Source organism: Ahaetulla prasina, chromosome 5, assembly GCF_028640845.1.
Source record: "Ahaetulla prasina isolate Xishuangbanna chromosome 5, ASM2864084v1, whole genome shotgun sequence".
Taxonomy (NCBI): domain Eukaryota; kingdom Metazoa; phylum Chordata; class Lepidosauria; order Squamata; family Colubridae; genus Ahaetulla; species Ahaetulla prasina.
The window spans coordinates 99,242,232-99,268,251 of NC_080543.1; the positions used below are offsets into that span (position 1 = coordinate 99,242,232).

The 26,020-nt window shown below is 39.5% G+C and overlaps 2 protein-coding genes across 6 annotated transcripts in view; one reads left to right on the forward strand and one right to left on the reverse strand.

Moving 5' to 3' along the window:
* The first annotated feature begins 10,481 nt into the window (after positions 1–10,481).
* GPR45 (G protein-coupled receptor 45) lies at positions 10,482–19,237 on the forward strand. Of its 4 annotated transcripts, none has more exons than XR_009155272.1 (3): positions 10,486–10,572; positions 11,370–11,434; positions 18,958–19,237. XR_009155272.1 is itself a non-coding variant. In XM_058184546.1 (3 exons), the coding sequence occupies exon 3, from the start codon at positions 17,346–17,348 to the stop codon at positions 18,459–18,461; it is 1,116 nt and encodes a 371-aa protein (XP_058040529.1). In that variant the 5' UTR covers positions 10,486–10,572; positions 11,370–11,434; positions 17,080–17,345; the 3' UTR covers positions 18,462–18,951. The 4 variants fall into 4 exon arrangements, 2 of the variants coding, with proteins under 2 accessions (XP_058040529.1, XP_058040530.1); XM_058184546.1 differs by lacking the exon at positions 18,958–19,237 and adding an exon at positions 17,080–18,951; XR_009155271.1 differs by lacking the exon at positions 11,370–11,434 and having other exon boundaries at positions 10,482–10,572.
* A 5,290-nt stretch (positions 19,238–24,527) lies between these two features.
* The window catches only part of TGFBRAP1 (transforming growth factor beta receptor associated protein 1), a 33,964-nt gene continuing 32,471 nt past the window's right edge, over positions 24,528–26,020 (reverse strand). For both annotated transcript variants that reach the window (XM_058184544.1, XM_058184543.1), the window contains exon 12: positions 24,528–25,649. In XM_058184544.1, coding sequence (XP_058040527.1) covers positions 25,461–25,649 — 189 coding nt within the window. In that variant the 3' untranslated portion in view covers positions 24,528–25,460. The remainder of the gene's footprint in view (positions 25,650–26,020) is intronic.

Genomic DNA, 26,020 nt, shown 5'->3' on the forward strand with positions numbered 1-26,020 from the left:
AATCTTTTCCAAGGTCTTCATTGCTATTCTACCAGGTACTAGTCTGCAGGTATTTCTTATCTTTGCTGTTGATAGTCGATCTTAAAAGGCAGAAGTTATCTACCATGTCAGTATCTTCATTGTCAACGTTAAGACTGCTTGGTGAACTACTATCATTAGTTTGCTCTTGATATTTTTATTTATTCAATTTATATGGCCAACCATCTATGAAACTGGGCAGTGAAAAAATGAAAAATAATGAATCTCATTAAAACAAAAATGTGATTAAAACTTGTCCTGAAGCTTAAAAAAATATGACATTGATAGACATATTCTTTCATAATACTTATGCCAACAAGAGTTGGGTGGCATAAAATTAATTCTTAGCAACAAATAGGTGAGTTCCTCCAGAATGACCTGTTCTCACTCAGTCCCTTCAAGTCTTCCAGCTGAAATTGAATCTGTCCACCTTGTTTTTGATTGTCCTCTTTCTTTTCACCTTTCCCAACATTATTTGATTTCTCTAAAGGACTAGGTTTTCTTTACAATGTGTCCAAAATAAGTTAATTTAAGCCTAGTCAGTTGTGCCTCATTTGAGAATTCTAGGTTGTTTTATTCAATAATCCTTTTGTTTTCTTGTCCATCCATGGCATTCCTAGGAATCTTCTCCAGCATGGAAGTTTGAAAGTGTCAACATTTGTTCTGACTTGTTTCACTTTCATAGAGTATCACAGGGAAAAATCATTGCCTTCACAATTCTGATCTTTGTAGGTACGTGGAGCATCTGAATATCTTTTCCAAGGTCTTCATTGCTATTCTACCAGGTACTAGTCTGCAGGGTATTTATCTTTGCTGTTGATAGTCGATCTTAAAAAGGCAGAAGTTATCTACCATGTCTGTATCTTCATTGTCAACGTAAGACTGCTTGGTGAACTATTATCATTAGTTTGCTCTTGATATTTTTATTTATTCAATTTATATGGCCAACCATCTATGAAACTGGGCAGTGAAAAAATGAAAAATAATGAATCTCATTAAAACAAAAATGTGATTAAAACTTGTCCTGAAGCTTAAAAAAATATGACATTGATAGACATATTCTTTCATAATACTTATGCCAACAAGAGTTGGGTGGCATAAAATTAATTCTTACTATCACCATCAGCAGCAGCCTGATTTCAATTACTGGATAAAAGCCAGGTCTTGTAAAACAAAAATAAGGGCTGTCCTTAGTTGCGGGGGAGCTATTTCATTTTTTTTCCTAATTCCATGTTGTTCAGATTTTCAGTTAAGAGTTGTATCATCAAACAGTACAGATTATTGATGTTTCTTCCTCCTATTTAAAACATTTCCAAGAAAACTACCCTCAATATATTTTTCAGTTTATGAAATATCTATATTACTAATATTTAATGTGGAAGAGGACATACTTTCCTTGAAATATAACCTATTGTTAGATAAAAACTACAAAATATTTCTCAACACAATTAATATATTACATGAAAGTTCTAGATCTTTATGAAATGTTTTTTCCAAGACAGAATGATAAGTCACCATTAGAGAGTCTTAAGTATACATGAACATCATATCAATATTGTCATTTTTATTTTATTTTATTTATTTGATTTTTATACCGCCCTTCTCCCGAAGGACTCAGGGCGGTGTACAGGCGACAATAAAATACAAACACCACAGTATACAATTTAAAATGCAAGTTAAAAAACTTATTATAATTAGCCTAGAACTTTAAAATTTATAAAACCAAACCCCATTTAAAATTAGTAGAAAATTTAAAATCGATAAAATTTATATAATTTAAAATTTAAGCCAGCCCCGTGCGAATAAAAAGGTATGTCTTCAGTTCGCGGCGGAAAGTCCGAAGGTCAGGTATTTGACGTAAGCCTGGGGGAAGTTCGTTCCAAAGTGTGGGAGCCCCCACAGAGAAGGCCCTTCCCCTGGGGGCCGCCAGCCGACATTGTTTGGCGGACGGCACCCTCAGAAGTCCCTCTGTGAGAGCGTACAGGTTGGTGGGAGGCATGTGGTAACAGCAGGCGGTCCCGTAAGTACCCAGGCCCTAAGCCATGGAGCGCTTTAAAGGTCGTAACCAACACCTTAAAGTGCACTCGGAAGGCCACAGGTAGCCAGTGCAGTCTGCGCAGGAACGGTGTTACGTGGGAGCTACACGAAGCTCCTTCTATCACCCGCGCAGCTGCATTCTGGACTAACTGAAGCCTCCGAGTGCACTTCAAGGGGAGCCCCATATAGAGAGCATTACAATAATCCAAGCGAGAGGTAACGAGCGCGTGAGTGACTGTGCACAAGGCATCCCGATCAAGGAAGGGCGCAACTGCCGAACCAGGCGAACCTGGTGGAAGGCCCTCCTGGAGACGGCCGTCAAATGATCTTCAAACGACAGCCGATCATCCAGGAGGACACCTAAGTTGCGCACCCTGTCCTTTGGGGCCAATAACTCGCCTCCAACAGTCAACCACGGCTGCAGTTGACTGAATCGGGATGCCGGCATCCACAGCCACTCCGTCTTGGAGGGATTAAGCTTGAGCCTGTTTCTCCCCATCCAGACCCGTACGGCTTCCAAACACCGGGACAGCACTTCAACAACTTCATTGGGGTGGCCCGGGGTGGAAAAGTACAGCTGGGTGTCATCAGCGTACTGTTGGTATCTCACCCCGAAGCCACTGATGATCTCACCCAAGCGGCTTCATATAGATGTTGAACAGCAGGGGCGAGAGAATCGACCCCCGCGGGACCCCACAAGTGAGGCACCTCGCGGCCGACCTCTGCCCCCCTGTCAACACCGTCTGCGACCGGTCGGAGAGATAGGAGGAGAACCACCGATACACGGTGCCTCCCACTCCCAATCCCCCCAACCGGCGCAGCAAGATACCATGGTCGATGGTATCAAAAGCCGCTGAGAGATCTAATAGGACCAGGGCAGAGGAGTACCCCCTGTCCCTGGCCCGCCAGAGATCATCCACCAATGCGACCAAAGCTGTCTCCGTGCTGTATCCGGGTCGAAAGCCGGACTGGAACGGGTCCAGATAGACGGCTTCATCCAGGTATTGGGGTAGCTGTCGCGCCACAGCACTCTACAACCTTCGCAACGAAGCAAAGGTTGGAGACTGGATGATAGTTACCCAAAATAGCTGGGTCCAGGGAGGGCTTCTTGAGGAGGGGTCTCACCACCGCCTCTTTCAAGGCGGCAGGGAAAACCCCTTCCAACAAAGAAGCGTTGATAATCCTCTGGAGCCAGCCTCGTGTCACCTCCTGAGTGGCCAGTACCAGCCAGGAAGGACACGGGTCCAGTAAACATGTCGTGGCGTGAAGCCTCCCCAACAACCTGTCCATGTCCTCAGGAGCCACAGGGTCAAACTCATCCCAAACCGGCTCAACAAGACGTGTCTCCTCTCCCTCACTTGGATCATCCCAATTTCGGTCCAGACCGTCCCGGAGCTGAGCGATTTTATCGTATAGATAACCACTAAACTCCTCGGCACGTCCCTGCAAAGGGTCATCCCGCACCTCCTGATGAAGGAGGAGCGGTCACCAAACAGGGCGGCCGGGCAGTTATCTGCCGACGCAATGAGGGTGGAGGCGTAGGAACGCCTCGCCTCCCTCATTGCCACCAGGTAGGTCCTAGAATAGGACCTAACTAGTGTCCGATCAGCTTCGGAACGACTGGACCTCCAGGTGCTCTCTAGGCGTCTTCTTCCGTCATATGTGAAATATAATGGTATATTTTTCTGATCTTATTCTATAAGAACTATTTTCAAAGTTATAATTACGAAATGTTATCTGATTACTAATATATATTTTGCCACAAGATGGAGCTGTTTACAACAACCAATAATATTAGCTTTCCAAAATGAAAAAAAAGTAGGGAAAACTTGTAAAGTTGCAATAAATCGAATTTATGTCTTTAATAATGCCTGTTTAAATATTAGGCTTCGTTGTTATTAAAACCGAATCAGTCATCCATATTTATTTACTTATACCTTCATTCAACTGGCATTGAATTCCATGGATTTTTAAAGCTTTTCTGAGGTATAGCTATAGATAAGTCATTAGAAATACCCCTTTGTACCATTTTGATAACTACAAAAGTGCCTCTATTTATTGGGATGCATATTTACTACAACTAGTTACAAAAGCAACAGGTACCATCTAAGATAATGCACAGTTGAGGCAAAAATGATCTGAAACCAAAGAGTGATTTTTAATTTTTTTAATATTATCAATGATGTAAGGGCTTGGAATTTCTGCTTGCAGAATAAGTGTATAGAATAGAATAGAATAGAATAGAATAGAATAGAATAGAATAGAATAGAATAGAATAGAATATTGACCAAGTGTGATTGGACACACAAGGAATTTGTCTTGGTGCATATGCTCTCAGTGTACATAAAAGAAAAGATAGTCTAGGATATAATGGGACCAAAGTTGGTGCGATAGGAGATATTTGCAAACAAAAGATAGATTTTGGAAATGGGCTGGGCTTGGGGAAAAAAACATTCCAGGAAAAAATGTTCCAAGCTTTCTATGAGGGATACAGAATTTTGCATTGATCCATTTTAAATCCCTCACCACATTTTCCTCCTAGTCATGTGACATAGAGCAGATCATATGTGGCCCAACCAATTGCACACAGCATGATAGAAGAGCAGAAAGATAAGCGCAACATATGTGCCTTCCCCAATTAGTCTCAAGGAAAGAGGATGAACATACTTCATTATTCAGAAGAAAATAAAGATGTATCCAATGATCATTCTGATGAACATCAGACTTTTCAGCAGCCATGTTTTGCATGTTTCCTTTGCCCTGACGTTCTGAATAATTTACTAATATTAAATAAGTACATATCTATTATGATTAATTACTAAGAATTATTGATGCTATCTACTGTAGATCTTGGCTTGTCTATGTAAGTAAACCAAGGCTGTGTCAGATTGGGAAGTCAAAACTAACTGGGAAGTCAAAACCATCTGGGAAGGTAGCCATAGCAAATCATTTCCATGTTGTTGCAAAAAAATAATAATAATACATAAATACATTCATGAAGGCACTTGGGATCAAACTCAAGCTGAAAGATTTACAATTTTTACAAACAATTATTGCAAGAATACAAAAGATGTATGTAAATGCAAAATACTTGCCAAGATTGAACCCATCACTGGTTGTCAAAAGGAAAGTACAGCCAATCCAGACTTACTTACTTACTTACTTATTTTATTTATTTATATAATAATAATAATAATAATAATAATAATAATAATAATAATAATAATAATAATAATAACAACAACAACAACAACAACAACAGCAACAACAACAGAGTTGGAAGGGACCTTGGAGGCCTTCTAGTCCAACCCCCTGCCCAGGCAGGAAACCCTACATCATATAAGACAGATGGTTATCCAATATTTTCTTTAAAATATTGTTGGAGTGTTGGAGCATTCACAACTTCTGCAGGTAAGTCGTTCCACTTATTAATTGTTCTGTCAGGAAATTTCTCCTTAGTTCTAAGTTGCTTCTTCCCTTGATCAGTTTCCACCCATTGCTTCTTGTTCTACCCTCAGGTGCTCTCTAGGCGTCTTCTTCCGTCATATGTGAAATATAATGGTATATTTTTCTGATCTTATTCTATAAGAACTATTTTCAAAGTTATAATTACGAAATGTTATCTGATTACTAATATTAAATAAGTACATATCTATTATGATTAATTACTAAGAATTATTGATGCTATCTACTGTAGATCTTGGCTTGTCTATGTAAGTAAACCAAGGCTGTGTCAGATTGGGAAGTCAAAACTAACTGGGAAGTCAAAACCATCTGGGAAGGTAGCCATAGCAAATCATTTCCATGTTGTTGCAAAAAAATAATAATAATACATAAATACATTCATGAAGGCACTTGGGATCAAACTCAAGCTGAAAGATTTACAATTTTTACAAACAATTATTGCAAGAATACAAAAGATGTATGTAAATGCAAAATACTTGCCAAGATTGAACCCATCACTGGTTGTCAAAAGGAAAGTACAGCCAATCCAGACTTACTTACTTACTTACTTATTTATTTATTTATATAAGCTTTTCTGAGGTATGGCTATAGATAAGTCATTAGAAATACCCCTTTGTACCATTTTGATAACTACAAAGGTGCCCCTATTTATTGGAATGCATATTTACTACAACTAGTTACAAAAGCAACAGGTACCATCTAAGATAATGCACAGTTGAGGCAAAAATGATCTGAAACCAAAGAGTGATTTTTAATTTTTTTAATATTATCAATGATGTAAGGGCTTGGAATTTCTGCTTGCAGAATAAGTGTATAGAATAGAATAGAATAGAATAGAATAGAATAGAATAGAATAGAATAGAATAGAATAGAATATTGACCAAGTGTGATTGGACACACAAGGAATTTGTCTTGGTGCATATGCTCTCAGTGTACATAAAAGAAAAGATAGTCTAGGATATAATGGGACCAAAGTTGGTGCGATAGGAGATATTTGCAAACAAAAGATAGATTTTGGAAATGGGCTGGGCTTGGGGAAAAAAACATTCCAGGAAAAAATGTTCCAAGCTTTCTATGAGGGATACAGAATTTTGCATTGATCCATTTTAAATCCCTCACCACATTTTCTTCCTAGTCATGTGACATAGAGCAGATCATATGTGGCCCAACCAATTGCACACAGCATGATAGAAGAGCAGAAAGATAAGCGCAACATATGTGCCTTCCCCAATTAGTCTCAAGGAAAGAGGATGAACATACTTCATTATTCAGAAGAAAATAAAGATGTATCCAATGATCATTCTGATGAACATCAGACTTTTCAGCAGCCATGTTTTGCATGTTTCCTTTGCCCTGACGTTCTGAATAATTTACTAATATTAAATAAGTACATATCTATTATGATTAATTACTAAGAATTATTGATGCTATCTACTGTAGATCTTGGCTTGTCTATGTAAGTAAACCAAGGCTGTGTCAGATTGGGAAGTCAAAACTAACTGGGAAGTCAAAACCATCTGGGAAGGTAGCCATAGCAAATCATTTCCATGTTGTTGCAAAAAAATAATAATAATACATAAATACATTCATGAAGGCACTTGGGATCAAACTCAAGCTGAAAGATTTACAATTTTTACAAACAATTATTGCAAGAATACAAAAGATGTATGTAAATGCAAAATACTTGCCAAGATTGAACCCATCACTGGTTGTCAAAAGGAAAGTACAGCCAATCCAGACTTACTTACTTACTTACTTTATTTATTTATTTATTTATTTATTTATTTATTTAATAATAATAATAATAATAATAATAATAATAATAATAATAATAATAATAATAACAACAACAACAGAGTTGGAAGGGACCTTGGAGGCCTTCTAGTCCAACCCCCTGCCCAGGCAGGAAACCCTACATCATCTAAGACAGATGGTTATCCAATATTTTCTTTAAAATTTCCAGTGTTGGAGCATTCACAACTTCTGCAGGCAAGTCGTTCCACTTATTAATTGTTCTAACTGTCAGGAAATTTCTCCTTGGTTCTAAGTTGCTTCTTTCCTTGATCAGTTTCCACCCATTGCTTCTTGTTCTACCCTCAGGTGCTTTGGAGAACAGCCTGACTCCCTCTTCTTTGTGGCAACCCCTGAGATATTGGAACACTGCTATCATGTCTCCCCTAGTCCTTCTTTTCATTAAACTAGACATACCCAGTTCCTGCAATTCTTCATATGTTTTAGCCTCCAGTCCCCTAATCATGCTTCCAAGTCACTATATTCACAGAAGTTTACTCATGGATTAAAAAAGTTAAAAGTGTGGTAAATATAAACAAGTAATTACTAATAATTGATCAAAGTTGAAACAATGCTAGGATAAATTATTACAACAATGAAAACTAAAAGTACCAAGAAATATATCACTAGACATAGTTTTAGGTAAAAGAAATCAATGATGAAGTCTCTAAATGCGCTAAAAAGCTTCTTGGAATGCTCTAAAAATGTTCCAGCTTCAGGAAGCTACTGAGATAGAGCAAGCCTTAAATTTAAGGGGAGGGTACTCCATAAACCCAAAGCAGCAGCAGCAGCTGAGTAACAATGCCTTCTGGCCTTCGTTCCCCTTATTTCATAAAAGTGGAGTATGACTAAAACTTTCTCAATTCTACTTCCATTCAACTCATAATATGTGAGGAGGAGAGTTGGATGGAAGACAGTGTCAGAGTGAACTTTGAGTCTTTACTCATGTGGATCTTTAAAAACAATGATTGATTGAAATAAAACTGCAGTTGAAGACTAGAAACAGTAACAAGAATAATTAGTGGTTAAATTACAGGTAATTCATGACTATAACCATCTGTTTAGGGATCAGGATTGTGACAGCACTGGGGGAAAAATTGACTGATTCTTACAAGTATTGCAGTAGCAGTATTCCTATGATCGAAATTTGGTGTGTGGCAATCAGTATGCTTTTACATTTACAATGTCCCAGGATAATCTAATCAGAATTTGCAATCTTGCCAGTGGGCTTCTGATGACCAAAGTCAGATTTGCTAAATGATTGTGGCAAAAAAGGTTGTAAAATTGGGAAACAGAAGTTCCAGTCCCAATTGTGGTTGTAAGTCGAAGACTACCAATACATTAACAAGCTTGTTGGTAGAACAGTGATTCAGTTTGGGGAGTACAGAGTTTTCACTCTCAGAAGTATCGGTTCAAGATTGATTCAGCCTTCCATTCTTCTGAGGTGGGTAAAATGAGGACCCAGATTGTTGGGGGAAATATGCTGACTCTGTAAACCGCTTAGAGAGGGCTGTAAAGCACTGTAAAACAGTATATAAGTCTAAGTGCTATTGCAATCTTTTTGTATTTCTTTAGGAATACATGTTAACTTTCATTACTAAGTGAGGCAATTGCTACATGAGTCATACCTGCCATGGTTAAGCAAATCACAATGGTGGTTAAATGGATCACATGGCTGTTAAATGAATCACATGGCTGTTAAATGAATCACATGGCTGTTAAATGAATCACATGGCTGTTAAATGAATCTCCCAAGCTTTTCTTGTTAGAAGTTCTTTAGGAATACATGTTAACTTTCATTACTAAGTGAGGCAATTGCTACATGAGTCATACCTGCCATGGTTAAGCAAATCACAATGGTGGTTAAATGGATCACATGGCTGTTAAATGAATCTCCCCCCCCCCAAGCTTTTCTTGTTAGAAGTTCTTTAGGAAGGTTGCAAATGGCAGTCATGTTTATGACTCTGCAATTGTCATAAATACATGCTAGTTGCCATGTGCCCAAATTTTTATCATGTAACTGTGAGGAAGGGTAGACAGCTGGACTTTCTGGTTTTTCTTTGAAGATGTTCCATTTCTCATCCAGGAAGCTTCTTGAGAAATGAAACGTCTTCAAAGAAAAACCAGAAAGTCCAGTTGCCTGTTGGAAAAAAGCACCTTTGGCACAACCATGACCTGAATGACTGAGACTCTCCATAGACATTTAGCTATGCACTTTGGAGTGAACACCCTTTGAATGGTGCGGGACTGTGAGTGGATTTCCAGAAAAATTGCAGACTACAGGAACCATTTGTGGTTCAAGTTTGAGATGCAGGCAGCACAGACTCATCCCCAACAGCCTGCGTCTGTGCTCAACAGTGAAGGGACACAAGGCAGAAAACATCCTGCAGAAAGCACAGCTCCAACTTCTCAATGAAAGAATTTTGTTGTTGTGAAGTCGTCTCCGACCCATTCCTCCAGGCCTTCCTGTCTTCTACCATCCTCTGGAGTCCATTTGAACTCATGCCTACTGCTTCAGTGATTCCATCCAGCCACCTCGTCGTCCCCTTCTTCTTTTGCCCTCAGTCTTTCCCAGCATTAGGCTCTTCTCCAATGAGTCCTTTCTCATTAGGTGGCCAAAGTATTTCAGTTTCATCTTCAGGATCTGGCCTTCTAAAGAGCAGTCAGGGTTGATCTCCTCTAGGATTGACTTGTTTGTTCGTTTTGCAGTCCAAGGGTCTCGCAGGAGTCTTCTCCAGCACCAGAGTTCAAAGGCCTCAATTCTTTGGCGCTCAGCCTTTCTTATGGTCCAACCTTCACAGCCATACATTGCAACTGGGGAAAAAAGAGTAAAACAAGTTAATTTCACAATTGAGGTTTTGAAAGAGAGAGTGGAACACAAACTCCCAGAGCTGAAATCACTTCTACCAACAGAAGTATTGGAACAGGTTGCAGAATTTATAAACAAGGCAGAACTAACACAACACCAGAGCTGAAGAAGCTTCTTGGATGAGAAGCCAAACCTCTGCAAAGAAAAACCAGAAAGTCCAATTGCCTCTTGAGAAAAAAAAGCTCCTTTAGGACAACAGTGACCTGGATGACTGAGAACATCCATAGATGTCTCCTCACCTCCTTTGTTCCCCTCCCCGCGAGGCCTGCAGGAGGCGCGCTTTCCTGACTCTAAAGATCGTGCGCTTTACTGCTGGGGTCCTCCTGGAAGGGAGCTCAGAGGCTCGGCCTCCTGCATAGAGCAGAGCGGTGCGCAGCTCTTGGCCGAATCCGGTAAGTGTTTGGGGAGGGCGGGCCCCAGATTTTAGTTGAGCTTGCGGGCGAGGTCGGGAAAATGGGGGCATCTGCCCCTTTAGCCTCAAAGCCCGCCCCGAGGCTGAGCTGCGGATCCATCCCTCTTTCCCCCCGCCAGGGCTCCAAAATCTCGGCGTTGCAAAAAATTAAAAATAAAATAAAATGCAAGCCCTGAGTTGCCTGGATGAATGGCGTGCCGGGGTGAGGCGTGGGCGTGCTTGGCTTTCTGAGTGGGAGCCTTCATTTCGCTCTGTGGGGCACTGTGATCCGCCTCTAGTGGGTGGCACGCTCGGGGGTGAGCCAGGGCTGGGCTAAATCGGTGGGTAAGAATTTCTTTGAATTGCACAGAATTCTGTTAAGCTGCGGGCCAAATAATGCGGTAACAAGAGGAACCGGGAAGGAAGCCGGCTCTGTATTATATAATCATTGCTCCGCGGTTGTTTATTTCCTTTCGCCGTTTCTTCATGAATTGTAGATTCCATTCTAGCAACTTGATGTGGTATAGATATTCAAACCAAATATAACGTTGGGGTGTTAATGTTACTTCTTTTTGCTTTCTTATCAAGGATGAGATGTCTGATATAGAACGTACTTTCCTACAATTATCAATTTCCCTTGAGTTCTTGTTTTCACACACACACACACACCCCTCCTCGGGTCCAAAAGTTTTCACACACACATCTTAGGTGTAATAAATTGGTGCAGAAGCTTTGCTGCGATTATGACATTTGTACCTAACTCTACCATTGATTGATAATCCTAACCGTAATTTACAGGTCTCTTTTTGGAGTGGGGGAGCAGGAAAGAATACAATCAAATGGTGCACAAAACTCCTTGGCAGGTAAAAGAATTTTGGTGTACAAAAAATGAACAAAGGCCCTCCATTGAAAAATGAATGGTCGTCTCTAGAAAACCACACTGTGCATTGTGATTATTATAACTTTACTTGGTTTCAAAAGACAGTCAAGAGGGATAAATCGACACCATCCACAATGCCCAAGACTTTGTTCCTTCAGTGACCTACTGTCAGTTTAATAATATCACTGATCTCTTTTAATAGATTTCCAAAGTGTGGATTTAGAACATTCCTCAGCAATTTCTGAGGAATGGATCAGGGTAAGGGCCTTTTGTACCTTATTGTATAAGAATGGAGCAGTTTACTTATGGAAGTTGTGGGTTCTCAATCTCTGGAGACTTGGACAGCTACTTCTCAGGATGGTTTAATTGATTCCCCCTCAGATTGCAAAGGATAGTTGGTAATTCAATTGTTCTATGTATATTTATGTATGTTCAGAGAATATACTAGGAACAACAAATCTTGGTTTTTAGGGAGAAGAAATTTACATGGATTTATGGATCATGTGCTACTATTAGGAACAGTTGTCACAAAGCCAGTTTAATAAGAAGCCCCTTGTTTCAATGTTTCTTCATTCAAATATCTGTGTAAAAGTTGGGTAGCTTTGGAGAAAGTTCAGTTTCCTCCATGCAAGAAGTTTGTTTTATAGTCATCTTATGCCATCCATACATGTTTCTGACTTGTGGAGATTTATTTACTGCTTTATTGTCTCAATCTTCTAAGCTGCTTCCATCATATACTGAAAAGATTAGAACAACAAAAAAATCCAAGATCCATTCCAGAAGGGAAAAAAACTTTCAAGAAAGGTATAGTTATAGAGCCAAGAGTAAAGAGGTCTCATGCAGGGCTGGGCTGCTGGGGGTTCGGGAGAACCTCTGTGCAGTTCAGAGAACCCCCAAATCCACTCCTGGCTGGCCCCATCCATCCTGCCCCTCCCAGGAGTTTCCACGCAGCCCGTTTTGGATGCAGGTAAGTGCAGTGCACACACGGAGGCTTGGAGAGGGCGAAAAATAGACCTACTGGAAGTTTGGGAAGGCTGGAAACAGCCTGTTTCTGGCCTCCAAAGGCCTCCGGAGCCTGGGGGAGCCGTTTTCGCCCTCCCAGAGGCTCAAGGGAAGCCTCCAGAGCCCTGGGAGGGCAAAAGCCGCCCCCCTGCCGTGGTGCAGGAGGCCAATTAGGCCACGGCCACTGGCCACGCCCACCCAGTAACCATGTAGAGAACCACTTGCTAAAAAATTTTAAGCCCACCCCTGGTCTCATTCCCTATAAACTATACTTAACACCATACATAATGACTGATATTCTAAAGATCTTTATTTCTTTTCTGTATGACTGGGTAGAAGAGCATTATTTGAAAAAAAATTATTTCCTAGTTTAATCCTGAAAAAAAAAATCTCATGAGATTCATTTTGGACTCAGCAACGTGCTTGAAATAAATACGTATGGCTTCATGTCATATCAACAGCTCACTTTTTAAAGAAATTAACAATTGCTTATAGATGTGAAGTTTGACATGGGAATCCCAGGAGCTGATTATAATCAGAATTTTTTCTTTTTAAAATATGACCTCTAGTGGTGACAACTCTTATTAGCTAGATTTCTAGATTACTGAAAACTATCCATTTATTATTAGGATTTATTTTCCCTCCCACATTCTTTCATTTTTATTAAAAACAACAGTGGAGTCTACACCTAAACAGATGCAATTACTTCTTTTATTTCTTTTTTGATATGGATCTTCATAAAACATTTTCCAGCCCTGACTCATTCCTTTTAAAATGGAATTAGTTCATTTTGTATTTGTGTTTGTTTATAAACAGACAATGTTCTGATACATGAGGATCTGAATGACTTGCAATAAATTTAGCTTTTATGATAAAAGCAGGAGTAAAGATTTGAAACTTAATCTATTAAAGATCAAGGCCTTTGTTATTTGACTCATTCATGAACTAAACAATCGCATATTATGTATAAATGGCAAAATATTACAGCTAGTAGATGAATTTGTACACCTTGGCATAATGCTTAACTAAAGATGGGGCAATGGATGAAAAAATTTAAAAGCTATGCAAATAGTCTAATGCTGCTTAAGACTAAGAGTGTGTATGGTTATGTATATTTGTGTCAGTCTGTACCTGTTTCCCCCTTCAAGTTTTTGGCTACTGCCTGGTCTAGTTTCTGCAATTTTCTTGGCAAGGTTTTTTGGATTTTTTTTTTCCTCCTCCTTAGGATTGTGAGTAACTGGCCAAAGTCACTCACTAAACTTTGTGTCAAAGACAGGGTTAGAACTCATGGTTTCCTGGTATCTAATCCAGGGGTCTGCAACCTTAAACACTCAAAGAGCCATTTGGATCCGTTTCCCACAGAAAAGAAAACACCGGGAGCCATAAAACCCTTCCCATGCCTGACTATTTCTTGACCGTTACTTGTCCCAGCTTCTGCCAACATAGCAGTTCGAAAACATGTAACAAATGCAAGTAGAAAAATAGGAACCACCTTTGGTGGGAAGGTAGCAGCGTTCCATGCGCCTTTGGCGTTTAGTCATGTTAATGCATACTCAAAAAGGACACATTCTGTAGTCATGTTAGTCATCCTGCCTGTTAGACTCTCTTTCCCTGCAGAGACTCCTGCTGCATCTATATCGTCTTCCTATAGGTATTAAAACTGGATTCAATATCATACATCTTGTCCAAAATCTTCAGATTGATAGTTCTCGGCATAACTACAGATCCCAGGATTCTGTAATCAGTAGCCAGATGAGCTGTAATGTATACAAAAGTCCCTAAAGTTTAGCCAAATGGATCCATATTAGTCTAGGAATCTGCCCCTTCAGATATATCAACTGTATTAAAAATCACATTTTAAGAAAATTGGACTTTCCATCTAAGGTGACTGATAGTCCTTCAATACACAAAATAATCTGTGCCTCACTTCTGTTGCAACTTTGACTGCTGTTTGAAAAATCAGCTGAAATGTATGTATTTGATAGCTGAAATCACTTTAGCTTGGAATGATTTGCTAAATTAAAATAGCATAATAAAGAATTATGTCATGAATAATTTACCAATATATCAACAGCTTCCTTACCTTTCAGTTGCCTCTGTGTGTGAACTATGCAAAATTGCTTTAAAATGAGAGTAGGAGTGTTTGATAGATTTTGCCCCATTTTCAAAAACTCTTCTTTTGAATGGTGAACATTAGGGTGATGCTTGGAGAAAACACTCAAATCAAGTATTTACAGTTCAATTTTATGCAAGGTAACCATGGAGCATCTGCCCTAACATTCACAAATTGCTTTGACATTTGAGTGCAAAAGCAATTTGTCAGCTCTACTAAAGACCTATCTGGGTTTTAAAAAGCAAAAGAAAACACTCCAAGCCAGGTTTGCATATACATGTTAATTACTTCACTGTTCACCCACATCTACAAATCATCACAGAGGTACCACAGAGAGAACATTCATACTACCATATATTAAGGTAATACGGTTTTGCAATGAATTGATAAGCACATTCATTTGTAATTCAAGCCGGAGAAATAAAATGTGGATGTATGTCTCAGGTGAACTAGCATCTAATTTAAGATAAATATCTTTTTGACAAAAAAGTCAATTAATGGTATTTTTTCAAGAGGTAGGATTCAACAATAACAAAAATGGACAAGAAAATTAATAAGCATCAAAGGTAAATCAAAGTACCTGGCTGGAGGATATGTGGGACTGTCTTTGTGACATGCAGAACCACATAAATGCTATTCTTTGCCTGACGGTTTCCAAATGAAGTCTAGTAAAGGTTTGTTGTGAACTATGGTGGCTTGCACAATTGCCTTCTTTGCAGAGGTTTGCCATACTGAGATGTTCAGTGGATCAGAGATGGTCGTTATTACATGATATAAAATGAGTTTTGGCTTGGATCATGTTAGAATGCATGAAGAAGTTTTCCTTCTGTTTCATGGATTTGTTTATTGGCGCAAGAATTCCCTGTGAGCCAGTAAGGCATTTTGGCTTTGTAGTCCCAACAACTTAAAGGCTTGATCGATTGAAAAAACTAGATACACACATAGCAAATCTTCTTTATGGGTTACTGATTCTGGAAATAAAGCAGCAAGGATGAAAAATAATGTAATCCAAGCAAATGGTTATTGGGTAAGCCAAGGTCCTTGTTACTTGGGAGACAAATGATGTGGGGATGCCAATTTGGTCTAGTGGTTAAGGCACCTGGTTAGAAAGCAGGAGGCTGTGAATTCTAGTTCTGCCTTAGTCATGAAAGCCAGTTGGGTGACTTTGAGCCATTTACTATCTCTCAACCCAACTCACCTTACAGGGTTGTTGTAGGAAAATAGGAGGAAGGTATATTGGGTATACCTCGAGGTATTTGTAAAGGTGCAATACAAGTGCCAGGGTGCTATGATGGTTTTAGCTACAACTTTCTGATAAGCTGCCAAGCCAGGCATAATAGTACATCAGTTATGACTTGCTGCAGTTTTAAAATTTATTTTACATACTATTTTATTTGCTTATAGGCTGCCTTTATTGTTTTTACAAATAACTCCAGATGGCAAACATACACAATACACCTTCCTCCTATTTTCCCCATAACAACAACCTTGTGAGGTGAGTTGGGCTGAGAAAGAGTGATTGACCCAAAGTCACCCAGCTGGTTTTCAGGGCTTAAAGCTGATTTAGAGTTGTCCATACCTTCTAGTAGTCATTGCCACATACCTATGCTGCGAAGGGGTTGATGGTTGATCTGACTTCCTATACTGTGCCTTGCTATTTGTGGGTCCCTAGCCGTAATGTTAAAATTCATGGGTGTATAAAAGGAATGCCAATGCTGCCCTTCCCAAACGGATGCATATGTTCCACTCAAGGCAGTGCCAGAAAAGTTGGCTTGAGCCTTAAGGTTGGACTAGAACTCTCAGTTTCCTGCTTTCTAGCCTCGTGCTTTAATTACTAAACCTAAATGAGCAGATGAAGTGTCAAAAAGTAGAATTTTTGGATCACCTGATTTTGAGATGCAGTTTTCTATTGATGTATATTAACTAAGACCATTTTAAAGAGCCAGTCTTCACAGATCTTCTGAAATAATTGATTCCTTCAAAACCTTCTTGTTCTGTGTGAAGCGATCAGGATTTGAATACAGTGATCTTCTGAGCTTGTAGCTTCATGCTGCATTGCACCAAAAGGGGAAACCAGAGCAGATTGGTTGTTGGGGGGGATAGGAAGAATACAAAGAAATGGCAATAGATTTAGGCAACCAACTTACTTTGGGACTTTACTAGCAGCAATGAAACCTTTAATTATGCTCTCATTTGACGATAGAGATAGGGTAGGACTGGTGGAACTTTTGTGGGAGCTCAGGATCCTATTTCAGAAGTTAAGACACCTTTCAACAAATGTGATAGAAAATCAATGTGTACACTACGTGTAGGGAAGGTTACATAGCACCTATGGAGTGTTTTCCAATCCTGAGTGCATGATCTTTTGCATTTATGAAGTATTTATGCTTATGCTTCTTTTAATTTCTTATTGGGGGAGGGCCAAGTGTTTAAAGTTAGATATTGACTCCCAACAGTTTGTCACATTTTCTTGAATTTCAAATATTTCTTGAATATTTTATCCGGTTTTCTAGATCTGAAAGTCCCTGAAGAAAAGTTCTTGGCAGTGGCTTCCTTATTGTCTCTGTTCAGAAATGCAACAACTTATACATTATGCTATGATCTGTCAACGATTGCTGAAAATCTGTTCTACAGACAGACTTGCCAAGATGGACTCATTTCTGTTTAGAGTTGTGTGGCAAATACAATGGAAAAATGGCAGGAGCTGAAGAGCTAGCAGAAAGGCCCTTCCTTCCTTCCTTCCTTCCCTTTTCTCTGCCTTTCCAGTATTTTTCTCAGAATGGCATGGAACAAGACACCTTCAGACATGTTCTTTCCCTTTAATGAGAGTATCCAATTCACCACCTCTGCTCATACATCCTTGCCAGTTTCACTCAGGATATTAATGGCTATAGTAATGCTCCTTATGATTGCCATTGGATTCTTAGGCAACACCATTGTCTGCTTGATTGTTTACCAGAAGCCAGCCATGCGTTCAGCAATAAATCTACTTTTAGCTACACTGGCTTTCTCTGACATTATGTTGTCTTTAGTCTGCATGCCATTTACTGCTGTCACCATTATTACAGTAAACTGGAATTTTGGAGCTCACTTCTGCCGCATATCCGCCATGCTTTACTGGTTTTTTGTCTTGGAAGGGGTCTTAATACTCTCAATTATTAGTGTGGATAGATTCCTCATTATTGTCCAGCACCAAGACAAGCTGAACCCCCATCGTGCCAAAATTGTGATAGCTGTATCGTGGGTCTTCTCGTTTTGTATCTCCTTCCCTTCTGTTGTTGGGTTGACATTTGTGGAAGTGCCAAGCAGGGCTCCCCAGTGTGTCCTTGGATACACCAAGTTCCCTTCAGACCGAGCTTATGCAGTGATGCTGCTTGTGGCCACTTTCTTTGTCCCTTTTGGCATTATGTTGTATTCTTATCTTTGCATCCTGAACACTGTCCGTCAGAACACAGTCCGGATCCACAACCACGCTGAGAACATCTGCCTCAGCCAGGTGAGCAGGCTAAGTCTAGTAGGACTGCAAAAGCCTCACCACATTGATGTAGACATGAGCTTCAAAACTAGGGCATTCACTACCATCTTTATTCTGTTCGTTGGCTTTTCCCTATGCTGGCTTCCGTACACAGTCTTTAGCCTGATGTCTGTCTTCAGCCAACGGTTCTATTACAGCCCCTCTTTCTATATCATTAGCACTTACGTACTGTGGCTGAGTTACCTCAAGTCCGTTTTCAACCCCATCATCTACTGCTGGAGGATCAAGAAATTCCGTGAGTCCTGTCTGGAGTTCATGCCAAAAACACTTAAAATCTTTCCTCAAGTGCCTGGACGGACAAAACGGAAAATAAGGCCAAGCACAATATATATCTGCAGTAATCCCCCATCTGGAGTTTAGAAATAAACCATAATCATTAATGTATTAGAAAGGAAAATGTGGAATGAATTCAAGTTGTGGTTTAATGGACTCTAGGTAGTTCATCCTGGTAAAAGAAATCCTGGCTCAGCACCTATCAGTTTTGAAATTAGAAATATTTCTTCTAATACTGCCTTTAATAGTGTTAATACTGTCTATAGTACTGTTTTATGAATTAGCTATGCACCCAGATAGTTGGGGGCAATATGCTGACTCTGTAAACCACTTAGAGGGCTGTAAAGCACTATGAAGCGGTATGTAAGTGTTATTGCTATCATATTTGAGGATTGTCTGTGTTTCAAGTTGAATTACAGCACATTATTATTATTATTATTATTAATATTATTACTATTATTATTAGCACATTATGCTAAGTGTGGTTTTATCAAATCTACTGCCAATAACAACACTGCTTTTGTAATTTTATGTTCTTCCAGTTAAAAAAATAAACATCAACATGTCTGCTTTTTTATTTCAGTGTCTATCCCTTCAATCAAATTGGTTGTCTTGCAAAAACAAATATCAAATTGCAACCTGAATATCTTACAGAAAGACCCATTTTTGCAATAGTCTATTCTGACATTTTACAGTTGGGATTGGTTTAGATCCCTCGGTCTATCTTTAAATAACGGAAGATAATCAAGGTTCAAATTACAGAACATGGATTATTCAACCTTTTCCTCTGGTACAGAGTCCTTACCAAAGCTGCTTTTTTTTTTTTTGCACAAAAAAAAGTTATTAAAAAATTCTGCAAATAAGGATTGTGGTCATTAAGATCACAACAGAAGGAAAACAAATTAATCCCTTACTTATACATATGCAAACAGCTCTGATTGTAATTATTTGTTGTGATTTCAAAGGAAAATATGCAACAATTAAATTAAATACATTACAGCATTTAATACAGGTATCCCCCGAACTATGACAGGTCACTTAACAACCTTTCAAAGTTACAACAGAACTCCCCCCCCCAAAAAAACCCCCAAACAACCCTATATACTATCCTGTTTCAAAGTTACAAACAACTGCAACAGCCTTGTGGTCATTGACCGTTAGGCTGCTGCTTCTCAAAATGAGCTCAAAAACTTTCCTTTGATTAACTCCCTCCCTCCCCCTAGAAACCCACATTTCTTCAGTAAAGAAAACAAACAAAAAAAGATGGCATTCCCATTTAAAATCCTCATTTGCTAAATTCACTGCATGCCTGGGAAAAGCGTGACAATAATCTCTAAATTATTCTCTAAGTCACCTTGACTCCAGGTTAGAGTAAAAGGAAGAAGCAAAGAAAACCTTTTTGCAGCATTCCTGGAGGATCTGAAAACATCTAAAACACAAATGTGCAACAAATGGCTAGGCCACAAACTTGGTCCTAAATGCAGTCAGACAGGCAGCAAAGGTAGAAACTGGGTCCTAAAGGCAGGCAGCAAAAAACTTGGACACTTGAAATCTATTTCCAAATTTAGCAAATGAGCTTTGTAAAAGGGATAGAGATTGGAGGGCAGAGGCAGAGTTTAGTTCCAACACATAATGGGGGATGGGTAGTCTCTCCCTCCCTCCCAGGTTGTTTTCTTTATTGAAGAAATGTCTGTTTCTGGGGGAGGGGAGGCTAAGCAAGGGGAAGGTTTCGGGAAGCACATCTGAAGCTGACGCCTTTGTATAAAAGATAAAGGTTCCACATATGTGCTAGTCGTTCCTGATTCTAGGGGGCAGTGCTCAAAGCCAAAGAGCCAGCGCTGTCCAAAGATGTCTCCATGATCATGTGGCCGGCATGACTAAATGCCAAAGGTGTACAGAACGCTGTTGCCTTCCCACCAAAGGTGGTCCCTATTTTTCTACTTGCATTTTTTATGTGCTTTCGAACTGCTTGGTTGGCAGAAGCTGGGACAAGTAACCCCATTACGGGGCACTAGGGATTCGAACCACTGAACTGTCGACCTTTCGATCGACAACTTCAGCGTCTTAGCCACTGAGCCACCATGTCCCTCCCGCCTTTATAAATATAGCTGATTTCCCCAAAACCTAGCAAGAGCCAGGAGATGGCCAGCTGTATAGGAGCTAAGGTCCTAGCCTCACACTTGCTAGGCCTTTATCTAGCCAGGCCCTTCCCCCCTACTTTGCAAAGCTATTGCTACTTCTTTATAAATACAGTTGGGTGTCAATCTAGTTATTTGGAAATTATCTTCAGTTATGCAAGTTTTCGGATAATTCATTTCTAGGCTTGTCAGTAGTGGGTCTGTCTTCTCAAAAGCCCTTATTCGGAATAAGGCCTTCCTAGGACAGGTTGTGATAATAGTAGGAAAGAAGACAGGTGACCAGATCTTATGTCCTGCTTGACCAATGGTTCCTCAAGTGCTTCATGTGCACTGGAGTCCTGTCTATACATATCTCTCCATTGGAAAGGCTGGGGCTTCTCCACATTAAAATTGACGTTTCGGAGGAGAAATGGGAATGCTTTCTTTAGTCCCATCCTTTCTCCCAATTCCCCAGGATGATAGGGAAGGCCATTGAAGTGTTTGCAATTAAAATTGTACTGCTGACATTCTAGTCATAGGAAGGCAAAAGGGTAGATGGGCATTGCCCGATTCTAGTTATTTTCATGCCCAAATCTCTCATAAAAGAATTTGAATCTGAATTGCTATCATCTTTTCTTCAGGAAATCTCAAAATCATGAGATAGGCAATTCTCTCTCCAGCAGAGAAATGGAAGAATATGAACCACCATGTTGTTTGTCCATGTTAGCCGTAAGAAATGAGGCAGCAACATGAATTGCTATTATTCTCCTTCTGCTGCAGCCAAGCTGGTATGGTATAAGCTCTCAAAAATTGACAATGGTGTCCAGTCTGAAGCAGATTCCAAACCACGACAAAAGCTCATATCAAGGGTCTCTCCAATTCTAAAACTGGTCTTTTTTAAAACCAGAAGAAAGCTTTTACCACAGTACAACTAACTTTTACTTAATATGGACTATTAGTTCAAGAAATTATTTGCTGATAAATTAGCAATCCCACTGCATTCTTTTCTGATTCTGCCAGGAAGACATGATTTGCCTTTGGCTTCCTACAAGCCTCATAGCCAAGAAGTAATCATGATTTCTCTTTTGAGCACATTCTTTCCACCCTGTCTGCTAACTCATTCTAATAAAGTTATTGGATGCACAAATGGTACACTTCACATATGCATAGTTTTGGAAGATGGTCAAAATACCACTTCCAATAGCTATGCTTGTATAGGTAAAGAGATAGAAATGTTTGTTTTCTTCATTTGATTTCAGTGTACATAACACATAAACAAAGGGGACCCCCTCCAAAAAAACTTAGCTAGGGCAACCTACCAAGCCTGAACTTAAGTAGCAAATGCAACACACTAAGCCAAAACAAAGCAAATCCAATGGTAACTTCTCAGTCAAATGTAAAAAAAGAAAAATTTAACATGTTAATTCCAATAGACAAATATGAAGGAATGTAATTTGCAGCAGTCCTATCAAGCATAGTAAAAAACAAAAGAAGAGGTTTAGACCACAGTGAAGTCAAAATATCACAAATAGTGAGGCTTTGTTGTAAAGCTGCATCTTCACAAGAGGTTTTTATACAAATTCATATTGTACTGTTGTGAAGATTTAATATACATCTGGAAAAGAAAGGAAAAATCATATCCCTGCAATATTTATTATAAAAACAATTAAAACTTTTGTAGTTTAATTATTTGGGAAAAAGAGGACCCAAATTGTTGGGGGCAATATGCTAACTCTGTAAACCGCTTAGAGAGGGCTGTAAAGCACTGTGAAATGGTATATAAGTCTTAAGTGCTATTGCTATTAAGCAAAACATACATTGGGAAACATGCTGCAAAATATGCGAATGCTGTAAAACAGCAAAATGGGTCCCCCTAGACCAGGGATCTCAAACTCAAGGCCTGGGGGCCAGATCTGGCCCGCCGGTGCTTAGAACTGTCCCGCAGGATTGTCCTGGAAACAGCAAAGGACTGGCCCGCGGTGCTCTGCCAGCGAAAATGGAGCTCAGAAGGGCCACATGAGGGTTGCAGGAGGCCATCCCAGCCAAAAACAGAGCTTGGGAGTCAGTTTTTGCTGGCGGAGTGCTCAGGCCACCATAGGCATCCCTGACACGAGTGACATCAAGCTGATCACATCCACCCTGGCCACGCCTCTTGGCCTTCCCAAAGTCAAACACAAGCCTGATGCGACTCTTAATGAAATCGAGTTTGACAACCCTGCCCTAAACCAAGGGCACAGATAAACCTCCAAGCGGCCTCAACAAGTCTCAGACCAGATGACTGCAAGGAATATAAATCCTTCCATTCTCCATTATTCAGTCAGAAGTGAAGCTTTTTGGATGAGAAGCGAAATGTCTTCAAGGAAAAACAAAGTCCAGTTGCCTGTTGAAAAAGCACTTTTAGAATATTAAAGCTACACAAAATATTTTCATTGCACAGAAACCACCTAATCCAACTGGATTTAGTTTAATTGAAGTAGATGGGAACTGTTGACTAGAAAACTACACACACTTGTCCATGTTGTTGCCAGGAGTCAAGGACTTGAAGGGATAACATATGTTGAGTAATAATGCAGTTCCTTAAACCAAGGTGATTAGTAACTTGAGGTATCCTTGGTACTTGAGCTTGCTTGTTTTCTTGCAGACGTTTCACTACCAAAGTAGGTGACATCATCAGTGCAAGAAAACAAGTTCAGAAGCACCAAGGACCCCTCATGTCAATCCTGAGCTACAAATATTCTCCTTTAATAGTGATTAGTAACTGTTAGCCCTAGAAGCTGTATAAGGCTGTAGCTGGTGAGTTGCTTGCTAATATACATTCATAAGCATGCAGATAATATAGTTTACTCTTCCAAACTTTTATAGTGCTCATTTTCTAGAAGACTTAACCCTAATATTCAATTACTATGAAAATCAACGTATCTGATTTCTAACATTCATACTGAGCATCATCTATACAATGACTTTTTAAGAAGCCAATAGTAAATACAGATGGCCTAAAACATCTGGCATTGGCAAAGGAACCACATATAGCTGAGGGGCCAGCTGCTTTAAACACCCAGTTTCATAAAGCAATTGTTAGTTTCTTTGGTTATGTGCCTAGGACAGCTATGAACAGTAGAGATTGCTATTGTATGTTTCCCTTTAAATAATTCTGCTAAGATGAAAAATTGAAGGAGCTCAACAGAAGAGATCCATTCTAAGATTTCCATGTGGTATAGAAAATATGAAGCTATATAGTGGATATAAGTTTAAGCAATCAAACAAAAGTTAAGTCCAGAACATGGCATAGGGCCGGGTTACCTACGGGACCGTCGCAATTTTTTAATATTCGGCCTTATTTAATAAGTTCTTTAATTGGTGTTTTATTTTGTATTTATATGTATGTTTTTATTAGGCTGTAAACCGCCCTGAGTCCCCCGGGAGATAGGGCGGTATAAAAATGCGATTAAATAAATAAATAAATTTTTAAAAAATCTTATCCTATCCACCTGAACACTCTTCTCCTTTCTTCCCTATTAAGAGAATGGACTTCCTTGCTACACGGTGTACATGGTGAAGTGTGAAGTATGTGAAAAACACCTTAAAAGAGATGAATGGGATTTTAACAGAAAGCTTTCCATCTGCTGAGCTTTCTGAAATTTATCTTAATCTTGTCAGTAAAACTTGCTAAAGGACAACCTTGCTTTCAATTGAAATGGGCTCCCAAGAATATGAGCAAAAGCCTGTTCCGAGTTTTAAGAAAATAACTTTAAATCTAATTCGTCAGCTAATCCAAGGACACAGTGCTTCCCTCTTTAAATTTGGTAAGAAGACCGAATTGGAGAAGCAGATTCAGGTTTGTGGATATGAGAAAGAGAAGGGGAAATATAAATGAAAAAACAACTTCACATCATCATATTTTTGATTTTGTACTTTTAAACTTATTTGCATATATGTTCAGAGTTGGTTTTGATTGGATGGGCATATAAATTCTGCAGATTTATATAATGTGGCAGGCATTACAGATACCTGGCAAGTTTCAAAGAGTTTGGCACACTTTCAGAATTCTTGAAGTATTTTATTAACTGTTACCAAGCATACTCAGCACCTTGAGAAGTCACCTGTTGATTTGTTATTTTTTCTTCTTCATTTTGTTATCCCTTCGAATAAAAGTTTTCATGTCATTCCTGCAAAGGAGAGGCACTGGTTTCTTTGCTTGCAGGAAAGCTTAACAATGGCTCTTTGTAATGATGGGTATAGACTCTTAAACAAAACAAAAAACACTACCCAGGAATCACTGATTAGTTATGTTAGTTCTAGAGAATGTTGAGATATTAAAAAAAAAACCTTTCCATTCAACAGTATTTACAGAACATTTGTATGGTAATAAATAAGTCATTACAATTACTACAGCCTGTTCCACCAGACTTCCCCCACCCCACAATCCCAAATGTTATATGCTTCCCACATGAGAGACACCCACATTTTGACTTATTCCTAAAGTTAGAAATAGTGAGTCAGTGGTCTTTGCATTGTCCTGCCTTGCTCATAACTAAAGCAGGAATTACTAAGAGCTCAGTGCTTCCATCAGTTTGTAATAGGTGAACATACAAGGCAGAAAAAGGAGGAGAACGAAGGCTCAAAAGTGCTTCAAATATTAACCATATCGAGGGCACAGAACGTGATGCTGTACCCTCTCATTTCAAGACAGTTGATAACCAAGTTCAGTGCAAATTTTAATTAAAAAAAAGTTCTTTCATATTGAACCGCTCACCCTTCCTGTGAGGAAAGGATCCATTCTATATAAACCCCTGTGATTTCTTGTGCTGTCACTTTTTAAAAAGTTCAGTGGCTCTGTTTCACGTTGAGTTTGTGCCTTCCCATCTATGCCCAGCCAGCCTCTTCTTCTTGCCTTGTTCTTTTTTCCTCCAGATCCTCCTTTGTTGCTCCCAGGAATCCAATTCTACCACAGCCACTGACTCAACTCGTTTCATGTCCGTCCACTGGAGCTGGATAAGTGATGGTTTGTGTTGGAATTCACAAGTCTCTTTGCAGCACAGTGTGTGTGGACCACAGTGTCATTGGGATACCGGACAAAGGCAGGTTCACAGAAAGGTTTCTGGCACACCTGGCAGAGTTTTTTGTCAGAGAGAAGGATTGGGCTTTCTTTTAGTTTCACCTAAAAGCAGCAAGAAGAAGAGAAAACATCTGTAAGGTTCTTCCAATTTTGTTTTTGCAAAGCCACTATTGGTGAGGTAAGAACTTGACTAGAGGAGGTTGAATGACCGTTCTCTTACACTGGCTTTCAGCATTCATCGAGATACAATTCCAATGTACCTTTAGAGAAACTGTAATATTTAATGGGAATGATCAGACTAGATCTTTGGCAGCACCCTGGCAATGATATAAGACTCTGAGGATTGGTTGGATCCTTGGAAAGCCTGGGAATCTAATTACAGTGGAAAGGGAAAAGCAAAGAAAATTCAAGAAAGGTAGATCCACTCACCCACTTCTCACACTTTTTAATACAGAAATAGCACAGGAAGGAGA